We start from the raw sequence: 14,349 nt of genomic DNA, 5'->3' as shown, positions 1-14,349 counted from the left end.
TCCCCATTTCTTTTATATTTCGGCTTTTGATGAAAACAACTCAACTCAATGGCAAAATCAACAACAACGAAATAATAACAACAACTTTAACAACTTTGTTTACATCATTACAACAAACAACCGTGTAATGTATGGGAAAATAAACAACTACAACAATAAAAACAAACCCTGCTCTTCCAAATGTTTACTACTTACACCCTCTCCTACTCCAATCTCTCCCTTGCTTGTTCTCTATTATCAACTAAACAACGACATGGATTTTTCTTTATAATGGAAAAAAATTACCACACATTTAAACGGACACACACTTATGTATTTTTAAAATAACGGTTTCTCTCCTGATGGGTGGCGCTGTTATGTGTGTGTCTCTTCATTAAAACTCTACTGCGTATTGTTATTTCCTGTCTAATTCGTATGTTTGTATCTCTGTGTGTGGGTTTCCTTTAGGGAATTACGTTGTTTACGCAATTCCATACATGCGAATTTATTTTTCACGTACATCATGTCAGCACTTCTATGGATACTAACACTCTCTGTACAGGTATGTATGTACTTATAATGATTTTTTGTTTGTATTGTAATGTACATCAACTTTAATTTAAGAAAAGGTATGAATATTTTGACATGTATAAGTAATTTTTATGTTACACACATAAATTCCAGTGCACTGCACATTTTGCATAAATCGTGGAAGGGAGGGAAATGCTTTTCTAAATTGTTTCTTTGTGCATATAAGATTAGGGAGTTAATTGGAAAAATAATTTAAGAAGTGCAATAAACTATATTTCGCAAAATGTTTAGAATTTACCCGATCTTTACAGTACTATAGTTTAGTCTATACTCCAAACTATATTCCAGACTATGGTCTAGTATATAGTCTAGTCTAGGCTATAGTCCAGACTATATTTTTTTTATAGTAGTTTAGTCTATATTCCAGACTATAGTTCAGTCTTTAGACCAGACAATAGTTTAGTTTATAGTACAGACTATAGCTTATTCTATAGTCCCAATTATTGTTTAGTCTATAATCAAGATTACAAGTTTAGTCTATATTCCAGACAATAGTTTAGTACACATTTCAGACTATAGTTTAGTCTATAGTCCAGATAATAGTTTGGTTTATAGTTCCGACTATAGTTAAGTTTATAGTCCAGACTATAGTTTAGTCTATTGTTTAGACTATAGGTCTTGTCTTCAGTACAGACTATAGCTTAGTCTATAGTCCAGAACATACTTAGTTTAGTCTATCGTCCAGAATATTGTCTAGTTTATATTGCAGACTATAGACTAAACTCTAGTTTATATTGCAGACTAGCTGGCCCGACAGACGTTGTCCTGTCCAAATTAGAAAAAATGTTTATGTTCGATTTGTGATTTTAGATAAATCGAAAAAAGTGAGCGTAAAAGTGGGCGTGGTCAATTATTCTTTCAGAAAAACTTTAAATTTGATTACTACGAACATGTTTTAAAAAATTTAGCCAAATCGGTGCAACCGTTTTCCGATTTTAGATAAATCGAAAAAAGTGGGCGTGGTAAATTTTTCTTTCAGTAAAAACTTAAATTAGATTACTACGACCATTTAAATAAAAAATTTAGCCAAATCGGTGCAGCCGTTTTCCGATTTTAGATAAATCGAATAAAGTGTGCGTAAAAGTGGGCGTTGTCAATTTTTCTTTCCGTAAAAACCTAAGTTGGACTATGAGGAACATTTCAGTAAAAAAATTGTCCAAATCGGTCTAGCCGTTCTCAACTGATGCAATTACCAACGAACGACAATTGATTTTTATTTATATAGACTATTGACTATACTCTATAGTCCAGACTATAACCCAGTCTCTAGCCCATACTACATTGTAGTCCACATTCCAGACTATAGTCGAGTCTATGGTCCAGACTATTGTCGAGTCTATAGTCCAGACTATTGTCGAGTCTATAGTCCTAACTATAGTCAAGTCTATATTCCTGAATATAGTCGGGTCTATAGTCCTGACTATAGTCAAGTCTATAGTCGAGTCTATAGTCCTGACTATAGACGAGCCTATAGCCCTGACTATAGTCGAGCCTATAGTCCTGACTATAGTCGAGTTTATAGTCCTGACTATAGTCGAGTCTATAGTCCTGACTATAAGTCGAGTCTATAGTCCAGACTATAGTCGAGTCTATAGTCCAGACTATAGTCGAGTCTATAGTCCAGACTATAGTCGAGTCTATAGTCCAGACTATAGTCGAGTCTATAGTCCAGACTATAGTCGAGTCCAGTCAAAGCCAGTCGAGTCTATAGTCCAGACTATGGTGGAGTCTATATTCCAGACTATAGTCGAATCTATAGTTCAGAGTATAGTCGAGTCTATAGTCCAGACTATAGTCGAGTCTATAGTCCAGACTATAGTGGAGTCTATAGTCCAGACTATAGTCGAGTCTATAGTCCATACTATAGTCGAGTCTATAGTCCAGACTATAGTCGAGTCTATAGTCTACTCTATAGTCAGTGTTTGTTCTATGTGCATAACCATTTTTTTTTATTTCAGATTTTCTAAATCATGAATTTCAAATATATTTTTGAATTTTCTTAAGAATTTTGTATTAAACAAAAACTTTCTTTGTGGCTAACATCTGGTTTAGTAAATTTTTTATGATTTCTTTTGCAGATTTCAACGCATACCAGTTTGGGTGGTTGTATTGTCCTGGTAACACTTTTCCATTTTTTTACTTTAACCAATTTCTTTTGGATGCTAGTTGAAGGTAAGTTTATTTTGCAAATAAATAACTTTTCTTTATGTTACTTGTGAAGTAGCATTTCTTAAGTATCAATAAAAAATATTTTGTAGTTTTAAGGTTTTAAGTTTTGGGTACTTGTAGCGTATAGAAAGTAATAAAGGATATTATCATAATGGTTTCTGTATTATTGTTATTGGCTGTTGGTGGGTGTTTTATAACTTACTAGTTTTTGGTTATTAACACGTTGCATACGAGTATTATGGTTGTAAATAAAGTTTTGTTATAAAATAGTTTAGGTATTTTTTTTTTATTTTCTTATTTTTGCACAAAAGTTTTATGACCTTTTAAGTACGTACAAGTTATAAAATATTTGTAACAGGAAAATGTTTTATTCTTCGAAGTTGAATAGTAGAATCAATTAAATATTAATAAAAGTTTGAAGGCGCTTTATAAAGGTATTTTAAAAAGTTAAAAAAGGAAGTTTTTGAAGAAATTTCTTGTAGTATTGCTGAGGGAGTAGTATTGGCTTTTGTTCTGTTTTGGAGTAGAAAATAAGATATAAAGATCAGTTTAGGCTATGTAAAATTTAGTAAAAATATGTTAATTAGATTAGGAAATAACTGGACTTAATAGTTATTTTCAAATAAAATGATAAACTTCTTGTATAAACCCTTATCTTCATGGTAAGGACATATAGGTAATTAAAACCCAAGTACAACAACACCCTTATCATCGGCAGCCAATAATAATAAAACTGTTATACAAAATATTCCAAAAAAAAAATTACCCCCGAAATTTGGTTAAAAAAAGAAACACACTTATATCAACATATTTTTATCCTGAAGCCAGATTTTAAAACAATAATACATATTTAACTGAATTTATTTATAAAAAAAACATATTTTGTTTATTTTCTTTTCATTTTTCTTCAAACTCTTTTGAAATTTCCACCGAAACTCATTGAAAACAATGGCTACTGATGTGTGCTTTGAAAAAAAAAACTAAGGACTTTATCTGTATATATTGGTGGTGAAAACCTTTTCGGGTGATAATATCAGATTTAATGTATATGCCTTGATTGGTTGGGGTAAGTAGTTATTATATTTTGTTCCCTCAATTATAATTTAAAACAGTTAATGAAAACAGACACTGAATTTATAAATCAACACAACTTACACAAACCACAGGCTAAAATGAAATAAATATAAAATTAATGAGAACCCAAAAAATATAAAATGCAAAAAAAAATATATATAAAACTAATAAAAAAATAATAATTATATCCTTAAGGTTGCTATTGCTACCGCTATTAAGGGTGTACTTAATTATTTTCATGTTTTTAATTGCTTTACATAAATATTAACAGAAATATATACAAATACAACAATACCAAATAAAAAATATACAATGAAAACAACAATATTATTATAATACACTTTGTTGTTATTGTTGTATTAAAAATTCATCTCTTGAAATGTGTGCGTGTTTGGTTAATATAACTCCTACTCAAAATTCTTTATAAGCAGAGAAGCCAAAAAGTATGCTTTAAAAACAGGTTTAGAAGGCATTTAGAAATTATGCTACAAAATGTATGCTTTTTCTAACTAGTCGATAGTCTAGTCAATAGTCTAGTCTATAGTGTAGTGTCTATAATCTAGCCTATAGTCTAGTCTATAGTCTAGTCTATAGTCTAGTCTATAGTCTAGTCTATAGTCTAGTCTATAGTGTAGTGTATAGTAGAGTGGGTCGGTCTCTATGGACAAAAAAAAAAGTTGTGTCAGTCACCCCCTAGGTTTAAAGATATGTTAATAACATTTCCAAAAATATAAAAAATATTTTTTTGCCACGCTTAGAAATACCGCCCTTTTAGTTTTTTATATATTACGCCGCCATTTTAAGTCCGATCGTAACATGTCATATATCAACATTTATGGCTTGATTGTAGCTATATTTCACTCTTAGAAAATTTTTTAATTCGACGACATATTCTATGCGCGACTTCTGATATCTCGGATCCTTCCCCAAAATCGAAAATTGTGGCTATACTGGAATAAAGTATATTGAATTATATGAACTATTAGCTTTTAAAATGCTCACTTTTATGCATTAACACCTATTTTATAGATATTTGAAAATGTTCAAGTATTTATCAACCGTTCTCATAACAAACAATTAATTTGCCATTTAAACCATGTAATCAAACTACAAGTCGCAATTTTCCAGATAATTTGATGAAAATATTTCATTCTACCAAAGGACGAAGTTGTTTGAAAATGGATTAAATCGGAGCTCTTAATTGTGGCTTGCCGTTATTTCCCTCTTAAACACTTCCATTATGAAGAAATTCTGCATATCTAACTCCTATATGAACATAAATCCCTCCACCAAATTTTGATAGGATCGGTCTATAATTGATCCTAGCTCCCATATATAGGCTCTTTCAGAAAATTTGTTTTTCATCAATAAATTGCTTAAAAAGTAATGGACAAATTTCAATATAAATGCTTTATTAAAAAAGAAATCATATTTTAGATATGCTCATAACTGGTATCATATGGTCGGCCATTCCCGACTAATATTTTTTTATTAGTTTTTATTTCAAGAACTTCTTTAAAAATATATAACTATTTAAGAAAAGTTAATCTATCATTAAATAAATTTATTACATTTTATAAAAATTAGTATAAACATTTTTGAAAATTGTTTAAAAAAGAACCAAGAACATGCAAGTAATTGTATGGTAAAAACAAGAAATATTTTTATAAAGCATAACTCTTTAATTTTGCATAGATTTTTATAAAATTAAATGTTTAGTTTTTATGTACCTACGTGATTTTGTTATTTATTAATAAAATTAAATGCCGAATAAAATTATCCTTCTTGTGTTAAGATAAGGGCAGAATGAAATTTGTGTATTGTAAATTAATTTGAAAAAATAGTTTTCGACCATATCCCTAGCAAATTAATTGTTTGTAGTTAGAACTATACAGGTATTTTTAAATACCTGTAAAATAGGTGTTAATGCATAAAAGTGAGCATTTTAAAAGCTAATAGTTCATATAATTCAATGTACTTTATTCCAGTATAGCCACAATTTTCGATTTTGGGGAAGGATCCGAGATATCAGAAGTCGCGCATAGAATATGACGTCGAATTAAAAAATTTTCTAAGAGTGAAATATAGCTACAGTCAAGCCATAAACATTGATATATTATATGTTACGATCGGACTTAAAATGTCGACGTTATATATAAAAAACAAAAAGGGCGGTATTTCTAGGCGTGGAAAAAAATATTTTTATATTTTTGGAAATGTTATTAACATATCTTTAATCGTAGGGGGTGACTGACTCAACTTTTTTTTTCGACCCACCCTAGTGTATAGTCTAGTGTATAGTCTAGTGTATGGTCTAGTGTATAGTCTAGTATATAGTCTAGTGTGTAGTCTAGTGTATAGTCTAGTGTAGTATAGTTTAGTCTATAGTCTAGTCTAGTGTATAGTCTAGTGTAGTATAGTTAGTCTATAGTCTATGTCTAGTCTAGTCTAGTCTATAGTCTAGTCTATAGTCTAGTCTATAGTCTAGTCTATAGTCTAGTCTATAGTCTAGTCTATAGTCTAGTCTATAGTCTAGTCTATAGTCTAGTCTATAGTCTAGTCTATAGTCTAGTCTATAGTCTAGTCTATAGTCTAGTCTATAGTCTAGTCTATAGTCTAGTCTATAGTCTAGTCTATAGTCTAGTCTATAGTCTAGTCTATAGTCTAGTCTATAGTCTAGTCTATAGTCTAGTCTATAGTCTAGTCTATAGTCTAGTCTATAGTCTAGTCTATAGTCTAGTCTATAGTCTAGTCTATAGTCTAGTCTATAGTCTAGTCTATAGTCTAGTCTATAGTCTAGTCTATAGTCTAGTCTATAGTCTAGTCTATAGTCTAGTCTATAGTCTAGTCTATAGTCTAGTCTATAGTCTAGTCTATAGTCTAGTCTATAGTCTAGTCTATAGTCTAGTCTATAGTCTAGTCTATAGTCTAGTCTATAGTCTAGTCTATAGTCTAGTCTATAGTCTAGTCTATAGTCTAGTCTATAGTCTAGTCTATAGTCTAGTCTATAGTCTAGTCTATAGTCTAGTCTATAGTCTAGTCTATAGTCTAGTCTATAGTCTAGTCTATAGTCTAGTCTATAGTCTAGTCTATAGTCTAGTCTATAGTCTAGTCTAGTCTATAGTCTAGTCTATAGTCTAGTCTATAGTCTAGTCTATAGTCTAGTCTATAGTCTAGTCTATAGTCTAGTCTATAGTCTAGTCTATAGTCTAGTCTATAGTCTAGTCTATAGTCTAGTCTATAGTCTAGTCTATAGTCTAGTCTATAGTCTAGTCTATAGTCCAGTCTAAAGTCCAGTCTATAGTATAGTATATAGTCTAGTCTATAGTCTAGTCTATAGTCTTGTCTAGTCTATAGTCTAGTCTATAGCCTAGTCTATAGTCTAGTCTATAGTCTAGTCTATAGTCTAGGTTTGGAGAGGTTTGTGTTTGCTGTTCAGCATATCCACGGGTTATTACAGGATTTCCTTGCTCAATGAGGTCTCGTGTTTTAATATACGCAGCCCTTATTGCAATCACTTGCTCCTTGATGGGAATATGGACGTTGTTTCGAGGTTTAACGTAATCCATGAGGTCAACTATGAGGTTTCCGAGTTCTACGAAGGCACCATACTTCTGCTTCGGACTTTGCTCATTTCCACCGCTCAAAGTAATAGACTTTTTTGTGGCGGAACGTCTATGGGGGGGAATATTTCCCTTATTGGTACTTGTAGCATTATCTGCTACTCCAGCCAAGCTCGAAACCGGAGTAGCATTGCAGTCGTGGGATAACGACGACGGGTAGCCTGCTTGCTCACTACACTCAGCCGCCGGTACTGGGGTCATTACTCCCTGCACCGTAACATTTGTTTCATTCTGGGACTTTTCCATATTTTGTTTTTTCTAGTCTATAGTCTAGTCTATAGTCTAGTCTATAGTCTAGTCTATAGTCTAGTCTATAGTCTAGTCTATAGTCTAGTCTATAGTCTAGTTTATAGTCTAGTCTATAGTCTAGTTTATAGTCTAGTCTATAGTCCAGTCTATAGTCCAGTCTAAAGTCCAGTCTAAAGTCCAGTCTATAGTATAGTCTATAGTCTAGTCTATAGTCTAGTCTATAGTCTAGTCTATAGTCTAGTCTATAGTCTAGTCTATAGTATAGTCTATAGTCTAGTCTATAGTCTAGTCTATAGTCTAGTCTATAGTCTAGTCTAGTCTATAGTCTAGTCTATAGTCTAGTCTATAGTCTAGTCTATAGTCTAGTCTATAGTCTAGTCTATAGTCTAGTCTATAGTCTAGTCTATAGTCTAGTCTATAGTCTAGTCTATAGTCTAGTCTATAATCTAGTGTATAGTCAGGTATATTGCATAACTTTCGGTTTCTCTGCTTATTATTATATTAATTGTTATTTAGCCAACCTGTTAAAGTTGTTTTGCTTTTGCTTTGTGTGTTTTTTCCTCTGCATAATTAATGAGTAACAATAAAGAGTTGTCTATACTGATAATAACAATAATGAATTTTTTTAACATATTTTAGGTGGTCCTGCTGTCTTTGTTGTTGTTTGGTCTATAGCCAAAGGTCTGACAATGTCATCTGCCACAACTGATCAGGTAAGTTAACAATAAATAACAATATACTCATGCATATGAGTAGAAATACAATATGTATGTATAATGTTTAAACATATGTATAACAAGCATATCGCTCATGTACTTTATATGTGTCTTAACTAAAAAAATGCAGGTATTTTGCACGGAGTACTATACTTTCAAAATAAAATAAGAAATCTATTTAGCAGCTTTTATATTTTAAATCTTATTCTCTTTTTAACAAATATTAAAATGATTTGAAATTTTTAAGTTTGAATTTTTTTTAGCAATGTTGAACTATGACTCTTTCCAAGTAAACAAACGTAATGTCTATTTGTATATCAAAGGGGATATTTGTGCATTATTTTTGTGTAAAATATGAAAATGAAATGTCAAGGTACTCTTAAATACAAGAAATTATTAATGTTTGTTAAAATAAAACTGAAAGGCAGACTGAAATGTCTATTCAATTTATTTTTTCCAACATAACACAAAAGAATAAGGTTATTAATGATTTCGAGAATCGTATTGAATTCAGAACTCAGTCATTATTGTTATTTGTAGGTAATTATGATGGTTAAATTAAAAAGCTTTAGTCAAAATGAGTTAGATATTTACAATAAGGAGGAATGAGGATACAAAATATTTCAAGAATTGTTATAGAACCTGTATACTGCCAATGAATCCTTTCACTTGAACCAGTTCTACACTGAATAGGGACTCTAAATTCAGGGTCCATTTATTTACAGGGTCCTATAATTTTTTGAAATGTAAAAGTTAAAAAGGTACACCCTAATTTATATGTATTTGTTAAGTATAGAAGAGTTTTTTTTGAATTTGTTCAAGTACTTATGTATTGTTTTGTTATTGTTGTTGGGAAATAATGACATAAAACAAAAACATCATTATTACCGTCTGCATATAATTTATGATCTTTTTATTTCCATACAGATACAAATAGAGGGTTGTCCGTGGATGCAAGAAACTCATGTGGACTGGATATTTCAAGGACCTGTTTGCGTGGTTTTAATAATAAATTTAATATTTCTATTGCGCATCATGTGGGTGAGTATAAAACAAAATTATTTAAAAGAACTTTTCATAAATAAATAGGAATTTTATCATAAATTGACATAAAGACTATAGACTACACTATAGACCAGACTATAGACTAGACTATAGACTAGACTAGACTATAGACTAGACTATAGACTAGACTATAGACTAGACTATAGACTAGACTATAGACTAGACTATAGACTAGACTATAGACTAGACTATAGACTAGACTATAGACTAGACTATAGACTAGACTATAGACTAGACTATAGACTAGACTATAGACTAGACTATAGACTAGACTATAGACTAGACTATAGACTAGACTATAGACTAGACTATAGACTAGACTATAGACTAGACTATAGACTAGACTATAGACTAGACTATAGACTAGACTATAGACTAGACTATAGACTAGACTATAGACTAGACTATAGTCTAGACTATAGACTAGACTATAGACTAGACTATAGACTAGACTGTAGACTAGACTATAGACTAGACTATAGACTAGACTATAGACTAGACTATAAAAGTAGATTATAGACTAGACTATAGAAGTAGACTATAGACTAGACTATAGAAGTAGACTATAGACTAGACTATAGAAGTAGACTATAGACTAGACTATAGAAGTAGACTATAGACTAGACTATAGAAGTAGACTATAGACTACACTATAGAAGTAGACTATAGACTAGACTATAGACTAGACTATAGACTAGACTATAGACTAGACTATAGACTAAACTATAGACTAGACTATAGACTAGACTATAGACTAGACTATAGACTAGACTATAGACTAGACTATATACTAGACTATAGACTAGACTATAGACTAGACTATAGACTAGACAATAGACTAGACTATAGACTATAGACTAGACTATAGACTAGACCATAGACTAGACTATAGACTAGACTATAGACTAGACTATAGACTAGACTATAGACTAGACTATAGACTAGACTAGACTATAGACTAGACTATAGACTAGACTAGACTAGACTATAGACTAGACTATAGACTAGACTATAGACTAGACTATACACTAGACTATAGACTAGACTATAGACTAGACTATAGACTAGACTATAGACTAGACTATAGACTAGACTATAGACTAGACTATAGACTAGACTATAGACTAGACTATAGACTAGACTATAGACTAGACTATAGACTAGACTATAGACTAGACTATAGACTAGACTATAGACTAGACTATAGACTAGACTATAGACTAGACTATAGACTAGACTATAGACTAGACTATAGACTAGACTATAGACTAGACTATAGACTAGACTATAGACTAGACTAGACTATAGACTAGACTATAGACTAGACTATAGACTAGACTATAGACTAGACTATAGACTAGACTATAGACTAGACTATAGACTAGACTATAGACTAGACTAGACTATAGACTAGACTATAGACTAGACTATAGACTAGACTATAGACTAGACTATAGACTAGACTATAGACTAGACTATAGACTAGACTATAGACTAGACTATAGACTAGACTATAGACTAGACTATAGACTAGACTATAGACTAGACTATAGACTAGACTATAGACTAGACTATAGACTAGACTATAGACTAGACTATAGACTAGACTATAGACTAGACTATAGACTAGACTATAGACTAGACTATAGACTAGACTATAGACTAGACTATAGACTAGACTATAGACTAGACTATAGACTAGACTATAGACTAGACTATAGACTAGACTATAGACTAGACTATAGACTAGACTATAGACTAGACTATAGACTAGACTATAGACTAGACTATAGACTAGACTATAGAAGACTATAGACTGACTATAGACTAGACTATAGACTAGACTATAGACTAGACTATAGACTAGACTATAGACTAGACTATAGACTAGACTATAGACTAGACTATAGACTAGACTAATAGACTAGACTATTAGACAGACTATAGACTAGACTATAGACTAGACTATAGACTAGACTATAGACTAGACTATAGACTAGACTATAGACTAGACTATAGACTAGACTATAGACTAGACTATAGACCTAGACTATAGACTAGACTATAGACTAGACTATAGACTAGACTATAGACTAGACTATAGACTAGACTATAGACTAGACTATAGACTAGACTATAGACTAGACTATAGACTAGACTATAGACTAGACTATAGACTAGACTATAGACTAGACTATAGACTAGACTATAGACTAGACTATAGACTAGACTATAGACTAGACTATAGACTAGACTATAGACTAGACTATAGACTAGACTATAGACTAGAATTTTTCAATAAATTTTCGTTAAATGTTCTTTATTACCAGTCCTACTGTAATCGAATCAATTCAATTCATTAATTTAATTTTGTCTCTCTTCCTTCCTCTCCAAATGTATTTTTTTCTACTTAGGTGTTGATAACAAAATTACGTTCTGCCAACACGGTAGAAACCAGACAATACCGTAAAGCAGCTAAAGCTTTATTGGTGTTGATACCATTGTTTGGCATCACATATTTAGTTGTATTAGCTGGTCCCAGTGAGGGTGGTGTCATGAGTCATATGTTTGCCATATTACGAGCTCTACTGCTAAGCACCCAAGTAAGTAGTAATTAGAATAACGATAACAATCTGTTTGCGAAAAAAAGTAAAACGAAATAAAAAGTGTCCTCACAATTAATTAAATTTCTTATTTTGACAGGGATTTTCAGTTTCATTATTCTATTGTTTTTTAAATTCTGAAGTCAGAAATGCTTTAAAGCATCATATATCAACATGGCAGGATTCTCGTAATATAAGACTAAATCAATCAAGAAGGTATAAATTGTAAACAAAAAATCTTTTTACGCAATATTTCAAGAGAAAATGTACTTTAACATTTCTTATGTTTTGTATTTAATTTCCTACTTTTTTTTTTATAAAGATACGTTTCCAAGGGTTTTGCCAAAGATACTTCACCCAATACGGAAAGTAAAAGGTAAACAGGGGAAGTAAACCCAATATATCTAATGCTAACTATTACTAAAATTTCTGTGAAAAGTATTCTATCCCTGCTATACATTTGAAAATTTTAAACAAAATCCTTTTTTTTCAATTTTCGTTTACCACAGGCCTTTAACTTCGTATTATGGCAAGGGTAAAAGAGAATCGTGTGTTTCATCGGCCACAACCACAACATTAGTTGGTCAACATCATTCTCTATCGTTACAACGTGGCTCAAATGGTGCTCTACACATGTTGCCCACCGCTACCGCTCTAACCGTTATGCCCCGGGCTGTTAGTCCTTTGATGAAGGTAAATTTATATTTTTTGTTTTACTTGTCTTTTGTGTGTATTTTTCATTTATATTTATTTGTCTTCCTTTATTTTTTTTTTTTGCTCATACATATATTAGCATTGATTTTGGTTTTGTTTTCACATAAATCGATTTGATTTTAAATTAAAGGTGGTTCTTTGAAGAAAATTTAATGCAAACAAAATATTAGGTTATTATAGCAAAAAAAGAGCATAAATATGGGTTTGTTGAAATATGTATATTTATTAAATAAAAAATGTTAAATTCATATCTATTACAAAGTTGTAATCTCTTAGCTTTAGTTTTGTAATAGAGATTTTTTACAGGCTTTTCTACGAAAAATTGTGGTTTAAATTAGATAGATGTTATATTTTGCTTGAAAATGGTAAAATTTTAGGAATATTTTTTGTTTAACTGAGATTATCCTTAGCTATGAAGACAAATTAAATTTTATTTTAGACACCTGCTATCGCCTAGAAATTAAAAAGATTAGAACAAAGCTCACCCAAAAAGAAGAGAGGAATAAGAATCATTAATAGTAGCAGGGCAACTTATACTATGGTTGTAACTGTAACTGTAACTACTGCGAAGAACGAACGAACGAACGAACGAACGAACGAACGAACGAACGAAACGAACGAACGAACGAACGAACGAAGAACGACGAACGAACAACGAACAACGAACGAAACGAACGAACGAACAACGAACGAACGAACGAACGAACGAACGAACGAACGAAACGAACGAACGAACGAACGAAGAACGAACAAGAACGAACGAAACGCGAACGAAAGAACGAAGAACGAACGAACGAACGAAAACGAACGAACAAGAACGAACGAACGAACGAACGAACGAACGAACGAACGAACGAACGAACAACAACGAACGAACGAACGAACGAACGAACGAACGAACAACGAACGAACAACGACAACGAACGAAAACGAACGAACAACGAACGAACGAAACGAACGACAACGAACGAACGAACGAACGAACTAACTAACTAAAAACTAACGAACTAACTAACTAACTAACTAACTAAACTAACTAAAAAAACTAACTAACTAACGAACTAACTAACTAACTAACTAACTAACTAACTAAAAAACTAACTAACTAACTAACTAACTAACTAACTAACTAACTAACTAACTAACGAACTAACTAACTAACTAACTAACTAACTACCTAGTAAGTAAGTAAGTAAGTAAGTAAGTAAGGAGTAAGTAAGTAAGTAAGTAAGTAAGTAAGAAGTAAGTAAGTAAGTAGTAAGTAAGTAAGTAAGTAAGTAAAAGTAAGTAAGTAAGTAAGTAAGTAAGTAGTAAGTAAGTAAGTAAGTAAGTAAGTAAGTAAGTAAGTAAGTAAGAAGTAAGTAAGTAAGTAAGTAAGTAAGTAAGTAAGTAAGTAAGTAAGTAAGTAAGTAAGTAAGTAAGTGAAGTAAGTAAGTAAGTAAGTAAGTAAGTAAGTAAGTAGTAAGTAAGTAAGTAAGTAAGTAAGTAAGTAAGTAAGTAGTAAGTAAGTAAGTAAGTAAGTAAGTAAGTAAGTAAGTAAGTAAGTAAGTAAGTAAGTAAGTAAGT

General features: G+C 31.4%; 1 protein-coding gene across 1 annotated transcript; it reads left to right on the top strand.

Moving 5' to 3' along the window:
• Positions 1-436: 436 nt before the first annotated feature.
• LOC119615699 (diuretic hormone receptor) lies at positions 437-12,762 on the top strand (the record flags this gene model as incomplete). Its single annotated transcript, XM_037971702.1, has 9 exons — positions 437-541; positions 2,649-2,742; positions 3,725-3,805; positions 8,325-8,398; positions 9,329-9,442; positions 11,881-12,069; positions 12,170-12,285; positions 12,392-12,445; positions 12,579-12,762. Coding segments are annotated over exons 1-9 (945 nt in total), but the record flags the coding sequence as incomplete, so codon positions are not given.
• Positions 12,763-14,349: the final 1,587 nt, after the last annotated feature.

Source organism: Lucilia sericata, unplaced genomic scaffold (assembly GCF_015586225.1).
Source record: "Lucilia sericata isolate MDLA Ls3-8-SP2 unplaced genomic scaffold, ASM1558622v1 Contig007202F_arrow, whole genome shotgun sequence".
In the NCBI taxonomy this organism is placed as follows: domain Eukaryota; kingdom Metazoa; phylum Arthropoda; class Insecta; order Diptera; family Calliphoridae; genus Lucilia; species Lucilia sericata.
Note: the sequence above shows the minus strand (reverse complement) of the source record. Positions and strands in the feature narration are given on the sequence as shown.